The 16,877-nt window shown below is 36.7% G+C and overlaps 1 protein-coding gene across 5 annotated transcripts; it reads left to right on the forward strand.

Annotated features, from left to right (window-relative positions):
• Positions 1-3,120: 3,120 nt before the first annotated feature.
• Positions 3,121-16,450, forward strand: LOC104086966 (ABC transporter B family member 25). Of its 5 annotated transcripts, XM_070192078.1 has the most exons (18): positions 3,123-3,329; positions 3,431-3,516; positions 10,797-10,868; positions 10,959-10,994; positions 11,090-11,164; positions 11,448-11,572; positions 12,230-12,329; positions 12,504-12,675; positions 12,758-12,876; positions 12,965-13,075; positions 13,170-13,314; positions 13,951-14,083; positions 14,227-14,302; positions 14,615-14,680; positions 14,769-14,876; positions 15,083-15,190; positions 15,288-15,485; positions 15,886-16,450. In XM_070192078.1, the coding sequence occupies exons 2-18, from the start codon at positions 3,433-3,435 to the stop codon at positions 16,081-16,083; spliced, it is 1,926 nt and encodes a 641-aa protein (XP_070048179.1). In that variant the 5' UTR covers positions 3,123-3,329; positions 3,431-3,432; the 3' UTR covers positions 16,084-16,450. The 5 variants fall into 5 exon arrangements, 4 of the variants coding, with proteins under 4 accessions (XP_070048181.1, XP_070048179.1, XP_070048178.1 ...); XR_011412989.1 differs by having other exon boundaries at positions 3,121-3,516; positions 15,316-15,485; positions 15,886-16,020; XM_070192077.1 differs by having other exon boundaries at positions 3,123-3,516.
• The last annotated feature ends 427 nt before the right edge of the window (positions 16,451-16,877 follow it).

A 16,877-nucleotide genomic window follows, 5' to 3' on the forward strand; every position in this document is an offset into this window, starting at 1 on the left:
TAATATACGTGTATATAATGCCTTCTGGTCATGGGTCAATGTACATGTATAAATGCATGAAATGCATAAGAAATACGTTAATAGGATTTCTCGAATATCATAAAATCAATATGCCTTTCGGACAAACTTTATAAAATACGTATTTTTCTGAGACCCATGAATAGAGGATATAATAATAATTTACATGGGGAATCAAGAATGTAGACACCCCTAGTATTTCTATGAATAGAGTCATTTATGAAAGTTGCGTATTTTGCTCGTTTCGTTTGTATCATTTGGATCATGCCAAAAAGAAAGAAGGGATAGCCTTAACATACCTCAAGTCGTCAATACAACTCAACAACAAGCTTATGACAACTAGCGCGCCAACCCTATAACAAAGATATACGTGTACAATTTAGATGGCGGTAGTAGATTACGTATCTCAAACGATAACTCGATTCTAAAATAAAACGGCCAGTATTTCCCCTGAGTTTACTGCTCCCTCAAGCCTACTATAGGCGAGATACAAACATAATATAATCAACAAGTCAAAACCAAACTAATTACAATTCGGGACCTTCAATACAACATAACCCCCAAATATATACCATTATACACTCAATCAACAAGTTATCAATTAGCATGTAACTACAACGACGAGCGACCAACCTTCTACCCTACCACATGTGGCATTTCTCCACGCCCTTTTTATACTTCCAAACTCCATAAATCAGCAGTATAACAGAAAGCCTAAAAAAACACGAAACAACCCACAAAACAGTCCACTACTAGTCATATAACTCGAACTCACGACTTCCGATCATCGTCCCGTGAGGTCTAACTATTAGGAAATGAATTTATCAACTTTTCTTGATATTTTAAAGATTAAATACAGAAATTAAAATTTTTTATTAACTATTAAATACATTCTAAAACTCAAACTACAAAGAAAAAGAGAGGCGATATAGCGATACTTACGTCGTAGGGATCGTTCTAATGTTATCGCTTCTTGATTTCGTATCCGAGATGTTAGTATTATTTGAAGCACAATTAGAGAACTCAAGGACCGTTTTTTATGGAGTTCTCTGGTCAGATTATGTGTAAAAATAAAGAGAGAGAGAGAGACGAGTTAAAGCAATATAACAAATTTTGAAAAGTCAAAAGATGCTAGCTTTGTACCCTGTGATTCGCCCATCTTCCGATATTTATATCGTTTTATCCGGATATCGTATGAACGAATGGTTAAGAGCGTTGGAAACTACAATCCAAGACCTTCAATTTGATATATAATATGTCCCAAAAAGACCTTATATAGCACATGAAATATATTTCTCAAAAAACTCTGTTACAGGGCAAATCCTTAGTTGGTTTTTCCGCAACTTTAATCCGATTTTTTTCAAACTTTATATGTTTTATCCAAAGATCATATATAGTCATATTATGACTTTAAACTCATTTAAATCATGATTAACAAGTCTCATATTCATTATACGTCACCTTGGGACGCATAGGGTGTAACACTACATTCCCTTAAGAATGGTTAATTGACCATCCTTTGTTGAAAAATTACACCGTATATATAGTTAAAATATTAAGTTTTAGAGGTATATACCATATATTGAACATCCTTTGTCGAATTATTTTTTCACTTTGTTCAACTTTGAACACCCTTAGAGAAATTCCTGAATTCGCCACTGACCCAGTGCCTCTTCCCCTGGTTGTGGCAACTCTGGAAGACAATTCAAGTAAATAACTGATGATTAATCTTAACACAAAAATTAGGAGAATGACCTTCTGACAAAACTTCAGAAGATAATTAAATTCAATAACAAATCATAATACCCAGAGGCACATTTAGATTCTCCTATACTAATTCCACTATTTACAAAAACACTGCAGGAAATAAAAGTTGATTCGGAAGAGCTTACCTTGCACTGTGTGGCTCGTATAAATATTTTTTGATAGGCCACATCTATCAGAGATCGTTTGTTTGCTTTTGGATAATTTGTTTTAATTAGCAGAAGTGTTCAAGTAGTTGACGAATGTGTAATATATGTCATATATAATATATATAATAGTATAATCCGTGAAAAACATTGCACGATTGCGGATATTGGACCCAGTTGATTGCGGCAAGAACCTTGCTAGTTGTACTCCAGTAAAGAAAGAAAAAACGAATATTAGAGAAACACAGACAAAACAACAGGAATAAAAATATGCTAGGAAAAACAAAATTACCCCAAAAAATTCTCTGTCTGAAATTTAGAAATCCGTGTGGCCGCGAATTGGAAGTAGAAAAAGACGCAGCAAGAAGTTAGTGCAATTCCTATAGTATAAGATTTGTCTATGATAATATCACATTAGTTTTAAATATATTCCATTAAAAACCAAGTCCAACAAGATTAATTACATGCAAACAGATACTTAAATATTACTACTCTGTTTATACTGTTTTCTTTTATTTATTTAAAAAGGGAGATTACTTTCCTTGAAAAGATGCGTAGAACTTCGTAGATCTCACTTTCATTCATTTATTGATATTTTGCATTTATTAAGCTTATATATGTCAAAAGTTTTTCTTTATTTTTTGAACTTCGTAGGCTTATGTGTTTAAAATCTTTATTTATTTCTAAAATTTCGTTTTCAATCAATCACTTCACATACAATGAGAGGGAGGGAGTACAAGAATATGTCAACTATAACCGGTAAATTTACATACACCAATATTTAAGTCAACTTAATGAATAAATGACACATTTCTTCACATACACAACTATCACCAAATCATATAGGAGGGTCAAATTGTTTAAAGTTTACATATTTAAAACTATATAAAAAATACTATAAGTCACAATAATAAATAATTCAAAATATCTAAAAGACATATAAAATAATTATGGTGAAAGAGAAACTTCTTTTGATTCTCCAAGTAATAACTACATCACATAATCACATAAAGTGAGAAAGAAAGAATAGTTAATTAATACACAGTCTCACCTTAAAACTTTAATTTCGCTTAATTATAATTCATAGTATAGTGTAAATTCCGCATTATGTTTTTACACTCCTATGGTCCTAATCATACTTTTTTGTTCCTTTTTATAGCCGCTTTGCAAATGGTACATTCATAGTACACTCACGTTCTTAAAAGGTGGCGACATTAACCGATAAGTGATGATTAAGTCAGGTCGCAAGTCGCAATGCATCCACTTTTCAATCTTCCATAGACACACACATAAAATGTCCACTTTATTTTTGTGTCTCATGATCTTTGACTTGCTCTTCTCACTTGTTTCTACTTTAGAAGAAGCTTTGAAATTCTGAGTGCCCCTTGTTTGCTTCAAAGTGTAGCGTTCATTCTAAGCCAACTTTCAACCAACCTTTTTCTTTTTCAGTAGAGTGATACAGATTTTCTTGTTTGTAACATTAATTCTATTTTGGAAGGTAGAAATGGGCAAGAAAAAACTTTTAGATTGGACTGCACGATCTATAATGTCTACGGGAAGCGAAAGAGTCTCCCTGTTAAAAAAAGATGTAAGCTTTCTCTTTTTTTGCTTACTGATTAAATAAAACTTATGGAGTAGTAACAAAAATGAAGGCTTTCTCTTGAATTTTGTTCTTTTCTTTTTTCTTCTTGTTTTTGTTTTCTCTTTGGTGCTGGAATTTTTGCATGTTGAAATCCTTTTGTCCAAGATGCTTGTTTAGTAACAAGAGACCATGATTATGTTTTGATAGATCATTTATTTTTTAGTTGCAAAGATAAAGAAGACAAATTCTGTATGCTGGAAATTATAGATGTTTTAGTATACGTGTAATTTCTTTTTGTGTTTATATATATATATATACTATGAGTATATGCTATTGAATCCCTTTACGTAAGGAAAGCTTCTGGAGGTAAATGTGATGTTGGGTGTGCGAATAAAGTATCACATTAGTAGCTGAAAGATTTGGAACCTACATATAAGGTGTAGAGATATCTCAATGGTGTGAGGCTTTTTGGGAAAAACTGTGCTAGCTTAAAGCGGACAATATCACACCATGTTAAGAGTATCTTTAGGCCATCTTAGGTGACAAAATTTAATTAGGTTCGAATTTGCAAATATAATCTGGTTTACCAGTTGTTCAATATTGCTAAGAAACACAAGTCCAAACAATTTCCTAGTTATAAAAATTTGATTTTTATTTTTACTAATTAACTAACAAATATTATAAAGCAGTAAAATTATCAACTAACAAGGATGAAATTGGAGACAAACCTAACGAGGTCTAGTATTATGATTTCCCCAATTGTCGGAATCCTTCCCGCTACGCCTTCTATAATTTCGCCTAAGTATTCTCTACCAATCGTGAGTACTTTGATTGTCGTAGCTCTCTCTCGAGCAACTACCACAATTTACTAGCCGTATTCTCTCGAACTACGCTGGCTGGCACTAATTCACTGCTCACTACGATCGCACCAAGGTTTCCGTATCTCTAATCCCACCTTTAAACCCTCTGTATCGATCTCTCAACTACGTTAGGAGTGGTGTTGTTCAACAACTACCTAAATGTGTACTCTCTCTCAAGCAATATACACACTATATATGCCCAGTTAATTGAGAGCTCTTCAATTAACAACAATGAAAATATAGTTGAACAAGTAGAGAAAAATCAAAGGCTCAATTATATAAAAACATAACAAGAATTTATCCTACAAAAGATTCTATCAAAACTCTAGATAACAAATTAGCTATTCATAAAAGTATTCAAAACTACAATACTAGAATTCATAACCAATAATGAAAATAGGAAGAAGGAAGTGAAAAACTCATAGAAGAAATCTTTGTCTTGCTCCTAGTGTGTTCTTGCCTCCTTAGATCGAAATCCCATCTCCAAAAACGCCCCCTTTGGTTGAATCTACCCTTAAAACGGCTCCTCCTGTGCCTGGCAGCCTTTTTCTTCTCCAAAATCGTGTCCAACCCTAGAATAACTCGTTTGGAAAGTATTTATATCAATTCCCCGGTCCAAATTCGGGTTTGGGTCTTTTAACTACCGTGGTATAGACCTCGTGAAGCCTAGTTTGTAGTGCGGTCGACCTGGCTATAGACATCGCGAAGCCTGGTTTACAGCGCGGTCGACCAGTCTATAGACCTCGCGAAGCCTGGTCTATAGCGCGGTTAACCTGGCTATAGACCTCGCGAATCCTGGTCTATAGTGCGGTCTGTTGAAATTGGCAAAAGTACCACATCGGTGGATGATAATTTTGAATGAAAATTTCACCCTATAAAAGGAGGCCTAATGTTTAGGATTTAAACACACCTCTCATTTGCCTTTTATCTTCTTAAGGCATTTGTATCTTCTCTCTTTAGTATTATTTCACTTGTAATTTTGGAGTGGAATAAAATATTGATTGTGTCCGAGGAAGTAGGCAAAATTGGCCGAACCTCGTAAATTCTGGTGTTCTTTTATTGTTGTCTTATTGTCTTGTTTATTATTTAGTGGTTGTCATAATTTTTGGTATAGTAGTTGTGACTCATTCACACTATATACATTTGGCTTCCGCAACAATTGGTATCAGAGCCAAGGTACTGTCTAAGTATGCTCTGTGGTTGCAGCATAGTCTGATCTTCCACATCAGAAAAGATCTATCTTGGTAACTGAGTCAAGGTTCTATCTGAGTATGCTCTGTGGTTGCAGCTTAGTCTGATCTTCCACACCAGAAAGGAAATAATCTTGATTTGTGTCGTCAGCTACTAAATAATATTTGTGTCAAAATGGGAGACAGTAAACAAGAAGAATCTACATCAAGTGTCAATAATACGTCATCGTTGGCATCTTCGCTTATGACAAGAATTGTGTCAAATGCGAAATTTGCGGTAGAAATTTTTGACGGGTCAGGACATTTTGGGATGTGGCAAGGCGAGGTTCTAGATGTTCTTTTTCAACAAGGGCTAGATCTTGCCATTGAAGAAAAGAAGCCAGATGTTATTGGAGAAGAAGATTGGAAAATTATCAATCGTGTTGCTTGCGGTACCATTCGATCCTACCTTGCTAGAGAGCAGAAATATCCATACACAAAGGAAACTTCTGCAAGTAAATTATGGAAAGCACTGGAGGATAAATTTTTGAAGAAAAACAGTCAAAATAAATTGTACATGAAGAAGAGACTGTTTCGCTTCACCTATGTTCCTGGTACCACAATGAATGAACATATCACCAGTTTCAATAAGTTGGTCACAGATTTGCAAAATATGGATGCAACTTTTGATGATGGTGACTTGGCCTTGATGTTATTGGGGTCACTTCCTAATGAGTACGAGCACCTTGAAACTACTCTACTCCATGGAAATGACAAAATTTCTCTCAGAGAAGTTTGTTCGGCTTTGTACAGCTATGAACAAAGAAAGGGAGAAAAACAGAAGGGCGGAGAAGAAGAAGCACTAATTGTGAGGGGTCGTCCTCAAAATCAAACGAGGACTAAGAAGGGAAGATCCAAGTCGAGATCTAGACCCAGCAAAGATGAATGTGCCTTTTGTCGAGAAAAGGGGCACTGGAAGAAAGACTGTCCGAAGTTGAAGAATAAGGCCAGACATAACAATGGAAAGGCCATTATGGATTCAAATGTAGCTGATTGTGATGATTCAGACTTCTCATTAGTTACAACAGAGTTATCAACATCATCAGACATATGGTTGATGGACTCGGCTTGTAGCTACCATATGTGTCCCAACAAGGACTGGTTCGTGAATTTTCAAGAAGGAGAATATGGAGTCATCCACACAGCGGATAACAGCCCTCTTACCTCATATGGCATTGGTTCAATAAGATTAAGGAGCCATGATGGAATGATCAGAACATTAACAGATGTTCGATATGTACCGGGTTTGAAGAAGAATCTCATCTCTGTGGGAGCCCTAGAATCAAAAGGGTTCAAAATCATTGCAGAAAATGGAGTGATGAGAATATGCTCCGGTGCACTAGTGGTAATGAAGGCCAATCGGAAGAACAATAACATGTACTGCTATCGTGGTAGCACAGTTATTGGGACAGCAACAGTGACATCCAGTGATGACAAAGAGGCAGAAGCAACCAGGCTATGGCACATGCGCTTGGGACATGCTGGAGGAAAATCCTTGAAAGCTTTATCTAATCAAGGATTGTTAAAAGGCGTAAAGACTTGCAACTTGGAGTTTTGCGAGCATTGTGTCAAAGGGAAACAGACAAGGGTTAAATTTGGTATAGCGATCCATAATACTAAAGGCATTTTGGATTATGTACACTCTGATGTTTGGGGTGCTTCCAAAACACCTTCATTGGGTGGGAAGCACTATTTTGTAACCTTTGTTGATGATTTTTCCCGAAGAGTGTGGGTGTATACAATGAAGAGGAAAGATGAAGTGTTGGGAATTTTTCTCAAATGGAAAACGATGGTGGAGAATCAAACAGGCAGGAGGATCAAGTGTATTCGCACAGACAATGGAGGTGAATACAAAAATGATCATTTCAATAAGGTCTGTGAAAATGATGGCATCGTCCGACACTTCACTGTCAGAAATACACCACAACAGAATGGAGTGGCAGAACGTATGAACCGGACTTTACTGGAGAAGGTACGGTGTATGTTGTCCAATGCTGGCTTGGGCAAAGAATTTTGGGCTGAGGCAATTACATATGCATGCCACCTCATTAATCGTCTACCATCTGCTGCTATTGATGGCAAGACACCATTTGAAAAATGGTATGGAAAACCTGCTGTAGATTATGACTCTTTGCACGTGTTTGGCTCAATTGCATACTATCATGTGAAAGAGTCAAAATTGGATCCGAGAGCAAAGAAGGCTATATTTATGGGGATTACTTCTGGAGTCAAAGGATACCGCTTATGGTGTCCAGAGACAAGGAATATTATATTCAGCAGAGATGTTACCTTTGATGAATCTACCATAACAAATAAGGTGACAGTTGAAGATGTCAAACAAACTGGTGGTGCATCAAAGCAGGTGGAGTTTGAGGGAAAATTTATTTTTCCTACACAAGAAGCAGAGGAGGAAACTCATGAAGATTACCCTCTGGAAGAAGAGCCAGTAGAAAGGGAGATTCCAACTCAGGAACCTCGACAACAACTTGAATCAATAGCAACCAGCAGGCCAAAAAGGACAATAACGAAACCTGTTCGTCTTATAGAGACGGTTGCTTGTGCAACCTCAATTGTAGCTGATGGTGTTCCTACCACTTATAAAGACGCAATCCAAAGTTCAGAAGAAGATAAGTGGAGGATTGCCATGAATGAAGAAATGCAGTCCCTTCATCAGAATCATACATGGAAATTGGCCAATCTCCCGAAGGGAAAGAAAGCAATTGGGTGCAAATGGGTATTTGCAAAGAAAGAAGGATTTCCTAACCAAGAAGATGTTCGCTACAAAGCAAGATTGGTGGCCAAAGGATATGCTCAAAAGGAGGGAATTGATTACAATGAAGTATTTTCTCCAGTTGTAAAACATTCCTCCATTAGAATTATGTTGGCTTTGGTAGCACAGTTGGATTTGGAACTAGTTCAGATGGATGTAAAAACTGCGTTTTTACATGGAAACTTGGAGGAGGAAATCTACATGACTCAGCCAGAAGGATTCAAAGTTGCTGGAAAAGAAAATATAGTATGCAAACTTGAAAAATCGTTGTACGGATTGAAACAATCTTCTAGACAATGGTACAAGCGATTTGACAAGTTTATGTTGCGGCAAGGGTACAAGAGAAGCAAATACGATCATTGTGTGTATTTGCGCAAACTTAATGATGGTTCCTTTGTATATCTTCTCCTATATGTTGATGATATGTTGATAACTTCCAAGAATTCGGAAGAAATTGATAAGTTGAAGATTCAACTGAAGGAGGAGTTCGAGATGAAGGATCTGGGTGAGGCAAAGAAAATTCTTGGCATGGAGATAATAAGAGATAGACGTACAAAGAAACTCTGTTTATCTCAGAAAGAATATTTGAAGAGAGTACTAAAGCGTTTTGGCATAGATAAGAAGACTAAGCCAATTAGTACGCCACTTGCTCCCCATTTTAAGCTAAGTACTACTATGTCGCCAAAGGATGAAACTGAACAGGAGTATATGTCAAGGGTACCATACGCAAATGTTGTTGGTAGCTTGATGTATGCAATGGTTTGTACGAGACCTGACATTTCACAAGCCGTTGGAGTTATTAGCAGATATATGCATAATCCAGGAAAGGAGCATTGGCAAGCTGTGAAATGGATTCTACGGTATATTCATAGTACTGTAGATGTTGGGTTAGTTTTTGAGCAGGAAGGCAATCGGTCTGTAGTTGGATATTGTGACTCAGATTTTGCGGGTGATCTGGACAAACGAAGGTCAACTACTGGTTATGTGTTTACTTTTGCAAAGGCACCAGTTAGTTGGAAGTCTACTTTGCAGTCAACAGTTGCTTTGTCTACAACAGAGGCAGAGTACATGGCTATTACGGAGGCTGTGAAGGAGGCAATTTGGCTTCAGGGGTTGCTAAAGGAGCTTGGTATTGAACAAAAAAATATTACAATTTTTTGTGATAGTCAAAGTGCTATTCAATTAGCGAAGAACCAAGTTTATCATGCAAGGACGAAGCACATTGATGTTCGGTATCATTTCGTACGAGAAATCATAGAAGAAGGTGGAGTCACGGTGAAGAAAATTCATACTACGGAGAACCCTGCTGATATGCTGACAAAAGTGGTGACTGCGGTCAAGTTTCAACATTGTTTGGATTTGATCAACATTGTTGAACACTAAAGATTGAAGATGAAGACACAACCAAAATTTGTTATTGAGAGAAAATTGAAGATGTGAAATTTTGCCAAGGTGGAGATTTGTTGAAATTGGCAAAAGTACCACATCGGTGGATGACAATTTTGAATGAGAATTTCACCCTATAAAAGGAGGCCTAATGTTTAGGATTTAAACACACCTCTCATTTGCCTTTTATCTTCTTAAGGCATTTGTATCTTCTCTCTTTAGTATTATTTCACTTGTAATTTTGGAGTGGAATAAAATATTGATTGTGTCCGAGGAAGTAGGCAAAATTGGCCGAACCTCGTAAATTCTGGTGTTCTTTTATTGTTGTCTTATTGTCTTGTTTATTATTTAGTGGTTGTCATAATTTTTGGTATAGTAGTTGTGACTCATTCACACTATATACATTTGGCTTCCGCAACACGGTCGACCTGGCTATAGAACTCGCGAAGCCTAGTCTACTTGATACTTTTGGCTCTTTTCTTGCGTTTTTTGTCTACGTTTTGTGCAACTTTCATTCAATGATTCATTCCGATGTTCCTACACATAAAACAACACAATTTAGCGCAATTGTCTCACAATAACTCACTAAACCAACAAAATATAGGGCGAGTAATGTGCTAAAAGTATAGCATTTTGGCCTAACATCAATAGCCGTGTGTTATGTGTTACCTGAAGCATTAAGCACAAAGTTCTGATCTTAATTTTAAGGTATGAGACTTGCTTCCTACATTATGGAATTTTACTGTAGGGTTCAATAGTTCATATGATATTTGGTTCCCCCTTATGTGTTCCCTTTTAATTTAGAAAGGGACTCTTTTTTTAAAGCTTCTGCTACTTTATATATGCTGATAACCTGAGCAGCGCTTAGTAAATAGTTTTCTGTATGGAGAAGGAAATAATGAACTGTACCGAATGCTGAGCTCAGTAAAAATTCTTATATATGTAGATACACAAACATAAAATATACACTTTTTAAGGTTTGAATTGGTCATAAAATGAGTAGAAGTAGTTGCTGACATTTGCTGAGTGCAACACTTTTAGGCTCGGGTGAAGACAAATGAAGAAGGCACTTCTAGTGGTCCTGGGACTGATCTTGAGCATGGAGAAGCAGAGGTGATTGCTTTTTCTGCTGGCTCGTTCGCTTTTTCCCTCATTTAAAGCAGCTCCCTTGTGTAGCTCTTGACTTATTGTGCTTGAATTCAGGCTGCCAATGTTGGATTTTGTAGAGTATTTCTTCTGGTGAGTACTACAAAATTTGAATGTCACGTATTCTGGTTTTCATCAATACTGCTAACAGTGTTTGATTTTTGGGTTCTTTTTCCGCCTAATTTCAGGCAAAGCCAGATGCCGGAAAGCTAATTTTTGCTACAATTGCATTGCTGATAGCATCAACAACAAACCTTCTTATAGTATAGCACTCTCATTCCACTTTTGTTACATTCTCTTAACATGTCGTCGCATTAGAGTTTTGAAAATGCTGAGTGTTGGTTTATATTTAGTAATTGAGTTTCACACCTTTTTATTACTGTACCTGGAACTTAAACCAATATTAAGGAGAGATAAGAGATCACATAAAGCATGTTGTTATATCAAGGCCAACAGTAAGAATTCTACTAAAACTCACTTGTGGACATCCGCCCCTTTGCCAGTCTTCTTGGATCTACTGATGATGCTGTACTATACCCATTGCAGCCGAAATTTGGTGGCATGGTAATTGACATTGTATCAAGAGACATACAAACCCCTCAACAGCAAGCTGAAGCATTAGAAGCCGTGAAAAACACGATATTGGCTATTATCTTAATAGTTGTTACTGGGTATGGAAATCTCTGCCTTTTTAAATTCTATCATTTAACTTGTCATCTGTCAAGTACCTATTAAAATCCTCGGTTCATGTCTCTGTGAGATTATTACTCTTTCCTTGCTGGATATGAAATCTTGAAGAGGTGATACATTTCCTAGAACCGAACTCCACTATTTTAGACCTGATAGGATTTAGGAAGACCTTCCATCTAAGTTCTAACTCAACCTTCAGATAGTTTTTTGAAGAACTTCGCACAAGTTTAGGCTAGTTTTTTACTGTGTGAAGTTCACTGTTTTTTTCGTTTTAAAAGAGTGAAATATAAAATAAGGCCCTGAGTTTCAACACTGTCAAGAACCTGGATGTGATCTGCCAATGATGAATCCTTATCAATTCCTCATCTCAATGAGACCTACTGATGTTTTGTGGAAGTACCCCCTGAGGCATTAATGTTGTAGGAGACACAAGACATGGAAAAGTGTTTCTGCAAAATATGCAAATTTCAAATATGATGTGTGGTTTGGAAACCCCTAAATAAGAAATATGCCTTGAAGAAATTTTTTGTCGTGAACTTTGATTCTCATTACAAGATAGCTTAACATGGTTGCTGCATTCTGCATACTTTAGCTTGTATTTTTCCAAGTGTTCATGTCTTGAAAAATATTCTTTTCAGCTCTCTGTCCACTGCATTACGGTCATGGTTGTTTTCTTCCGTCAGTGAAAGGGTTGTTGCTCGTCTGAGAAAAAATTTGTTTAGTCACCTTATCCAGCAAGTAAATCCTCTTCTTATCCCTCTTTTCATGATTCTATTTGTTCTTCTAAATGATTACACACAATCTTTGGAAATACTTTTACATGAGTAAGGCCATGGAGACAGCAAAATACCTTGGTTCGGAGTTGAGAAATTGGGAACTTAGTTTCTGCTTGACAAATTATAGTTCTTATAGGAAATAGCCTTCTTTGATGTGACTCGGACGGGGGAACTGTTAAGCAGGCTATCAGAAGACACCCAAATCATTAAAAATGCTGCAACCACCAACCTATCAGAAGCTCTAAGAAACCTAACAACTGCACTCATTGGGATTGGATTCATGTTCTCATCTTCCTGGAAGTTGACATGTGAGTATCTCTATAATCAAGACTCCCACTCACTAACTGCCCTCACATACTGCTACTCATTAGTGACCTTTCACTTGGTTAGTGCTGTCTCTGGTTGTTGTGCCTATCATTTCCATTGGTGTTCGTAAATTCGGGCGCTATATGAAGGAGCTGTCACATGAAACTCAAGCAGCTGCTGCAGTAGCTGCCTCCATTGCTGAGGTTGGCATTCACTTCGGGTGATTTTACTATCGCATGCCTCTATTTGCCTTTTCGAGACCATGCTTCTCTTAAATTATTAAAAATGTAGGAATCTTTTGGGGCCATCAGAACAGTGAGATCATTTGCAAAAGAAAAATATGCAATATCAGGTTACTCAGAGAAGGTTGATGAGACCCTAAAGCTAGGATTACGACAAGCGGTGAGGATACTCATGAATTGGTTTCTTTCACTTACAAGATTATGGAGGTTAACTTAATTAGTGAGTTTTGTTTGTCACCATGTTTCGGGTACAGAAAGTGGTTGGTCTATTTTCCGGAGGGCTAAGTGCAGGATCAACTTTGTCGGTTATTGTTGTGGTGATTTATGGAGCTTATTTGGCTATAACAGGCTCCATGACTGCAGGGTCTCTTACATCCTTCATTCTTTATAGCCTCACAGGTAAAAAATGCCATGAGTTTTCCTTTTCTTTTATGTTGGAAATTGAGTTGGCAAAGAGAGGGAATCTTATTATAAATGGGATATCTTTGAAATGGAATCCAGAGAAGCCATTCGATACTTTTCTTTCACCTACAAAAGTAACTAGCTAAATATTTACTTGAGGACAATCCTAGCAGCTACCTTAATAATATTTCAATAGATGGAATGCATAAAAGAAGCTTTATAAAATATCTGTTACTCAGATATTATATCCGGTGCTGAGGATTTCTCCGGATTTTGCTCTATCATATTTTACAGTGAACATAACCACTTGATTAGATGTAGCTTCTGAATATTCTCAGCATTCATTCTCAGAATGACCTTGTTGTCTTGATATTATAAAGCATACACTAGAAAAATTATGTGGCTGTATGTCTACCTATGTTTCTGTGGCATGCATATCCACAATGCTTCCCCGTATGTGTCTTTATCATGTAATGGAAGGTTGAAATTAATCATCAAACCTAGAATGCACATTTCCTGCGTTCAGTAGTCTAATTCTAAATCGAAATGCACGTTCAGTTGCATTTTGATTTATTACAGAAAAGAGAGCGATGTTTGAATTATAAGGCCTCATTCACACTGAATTCCTTGCAGTTGGATCCTCGATATCGTCTCTATCAGGCTTATATACAACAGCGATGAAAGCTGCAGGAGCAAGTAGAAGAGTTTTTCAACTTCTAGACCGTGTCTCAAGCATGCCTACATCAGGAGACAAGTGCCCTATAAGGTTAGTCCATGCTTCTTCACCCACAAACATCCTCCAACAGGGTGCTGGTGGTAAAAAACTCTTATTTTACTGGGGATTACATATTTTGTTAAAACGAAGACCCATAGAGATACTTCTTATTAACATTTTGGCTTTTGGTGCAGTGACCCTGATGGAGACGTTGAACTGGATGATGTATGGTTTGCTTACCCATCTCGCCCAAGTCATATGGTACTCAAGGTAAATTTTTGATCTATAGATATCAGAGACAATTATTTGTCCTATTTCATAATTCGATGCAGCCAAGCATAGTATCTGACCTGATACTCTTAAGTGTTTTCTTTTAAACTTTGAAATGCGCCTAGAGTCTTAATGCTGTCAATATTGACTGTAAAATTAGCTATTCTTGGCGTATCTAAAAAGGATGGCATTTGAAGTTATTAAAGCTTGTTGGGGGAATTAAAAATTTACCACTCTTATGCAGATACCAAAAAAAGCACATTTTGTTCTGATGCACAGAGCATCTATGATTTCTTTTCATTGGATTAACAGGGTATATCACTTAAATTGAGACAAGGATCAAAAGTTGCCCTTGTTGGTCCGAGCGGTGGAGGAAAGGTAAACTTCGTATACCAGCACCTACTAATGTGATCTTATGAGGTTTGTGATAAACTTTTATGCTAATGCTCTCATGAATTGGTTGCAGACAACAACTGCTAACTTGATAGAGAGGTTCTATGATCCACTTAAGGGGAATATACTGCTCAATGGGGTTCCTTTGGTGGAAATATCACATGAACATCTACACAAAAAGGTAAAATATGATCCATCATCTATGATTAAGCATCTCCATATCTTTTAGAAGGCTCTCATTTAACAATTCAAATGGTGTTGTGCATACCATATATGAGCTTTCTGTCAAAAGGCTTCACTGTTTCAACAATATTACTACTAACTAACCATTTGAAGTGTTCTCCAAATTTCTAAAATATCCAAATCCTAACTTTTACGTTAATTTAGATTAGTATAGTGAGCCAGGAACCTGTTCTTTTCAACTGTTCAATACAAGAGAACATTGCATATGGGTTTGATGGCAAAGCAAGCAGTGCTGACATAGAAAATGTGGCGGTAAATTCAATCTGTGTCCCAAGATTCAAGACTTTTTACATTTTCACTCTCCTTTTTACCCAAAAACGTAATTCTTTGTCAAATATGAATGGTGCAGAAAATGGCTAATGCTCATGACTTTGTAGAATCCTTTCCGGATAAATATCAAACTGTTGTCGGAGAGCGTGGACTAAGGTTATCAGGAGGGCAGAAGCAGAGAATTGCAATTGCCAGGGCCCTGTTGATGGACCCTAGAGTTCTACTTCTTGATGAAGCCACTAGTGCTCTAGATGCTGAGAGCGAATACCTTGTACAAGTATGAACTTTCGACCTTATATATGCTCATATTTCCATATTATATCCCTCCGTTTCAATATATGGAGTCTTACTTTCCTTTTTACTCTATTTACAGAAGAGTGACATTTTTCTATATTTAGTAAGTTTCTAGTCATGCCTTCCCATTTTTCCGTTAATGACACTCCATTATAGGAACGACATGGCATGCTTAAGACTACAGAATTAAAAGGGTTTTTTTGGAATGTTATAAATTCCTTAGTTTAACACCACAAGATACATGAGTCTTCCTTACCTTCTTAAAACTTCGTGCGCGCAGTCAAACTAAGATAGAGGGATTAAGCTTCCAAGTATGCTGGTTGATTTTCTTACTTTCCACTTTATAGAAAATCTCTGTTAATTTGATGTGTCAATGCTAATAGGATGCTATGGATTCTCTTATGAGAGGCAGGACAGTGCTTGTAATAGCACATAGGCTTTCTACTGTGAAAAGTGCAGACATAGTAGCAGTTGTTTCTGATGGTCAGATTGTGGAAAGTGGAAGCCATCACCAGCTTCTGGTCATGGATGGAATTTACACTGCTCTTGTTCGGCGCCAATTACAAGCACCAACAAGCTGAAGTTTACTTCGCCTCGTTAGTAGAACTACAATAGGGATCAGAGAAAACACAACATATGAATAAATCGTGCACACGTCTGGCAAATTCAAGATCTACAGGCTATTTGGATTGTGTGTTCATGTCGTTTTGCCTATAAGAGTATACCTTAAAATTGTTGGGATGAGTGTACATCTAAACATATAAAATCAGTTACCCTTTTATTCGTTTCTCATTTGAGAGATCATTGAATGTGATATATACTGTTGTAACTAATAGTTAGCAGTAATAGCTAATTAAGGCGAAGCTTGAGAATAGTTAAGCTGGCCAATGCTGAAGAAACACACATGACAATAGAAGAAGGAAGAAAGAGTAAATTTTGGAAGCTCAATTTTTGGAAAGAGACGACATTTTCACCCTATACTTCTGATCAGCGTTTGAGATCGACTATTAATTCCCTTCTCGTAGCCTTGATAACATTTTGACTCTAGAAGATAAGCGATCAAGAGCCTTTATAATGTAAAAGTACTTTACACACTTATTTAAAAGTCAATTACATATAATTGTTCATAATGTTACACCTTTTTTCCCGGTGGGGATTGTGGATATGAATTTTTTCCAGTTAAAGTAACATTATTTGAAAATGATTGATTTTATTAACTTAGGAGTCGCTACTTGGAATTATTCGATTTTGGTGTTCCAAGTAACCACTTATTTAATTTCTAATCAAAGAAAGTTTTGACTCCAATTATAGTGTGCAAATACATAAGACCGAGTAAGGAATTATGTTAACTGGGGAGAAGGTGCAAGGCACTATC

This window comes from Nicotiana tomentosiformis, chromosome 12, assembly GCF_000390325.3.
Source record: "Nicotiana tomentosiformis chromosome 12, ASM39032v3, whole genome shotgun sequence".
In the NCBI taxonomy this organism is placed as follows: Eukaryota; Viridiplantae; Streptophyta; class Magnoliopsida; order Solanales; family Solanaceae; genus Nicotiana; species Nicotiana tomentosiformis.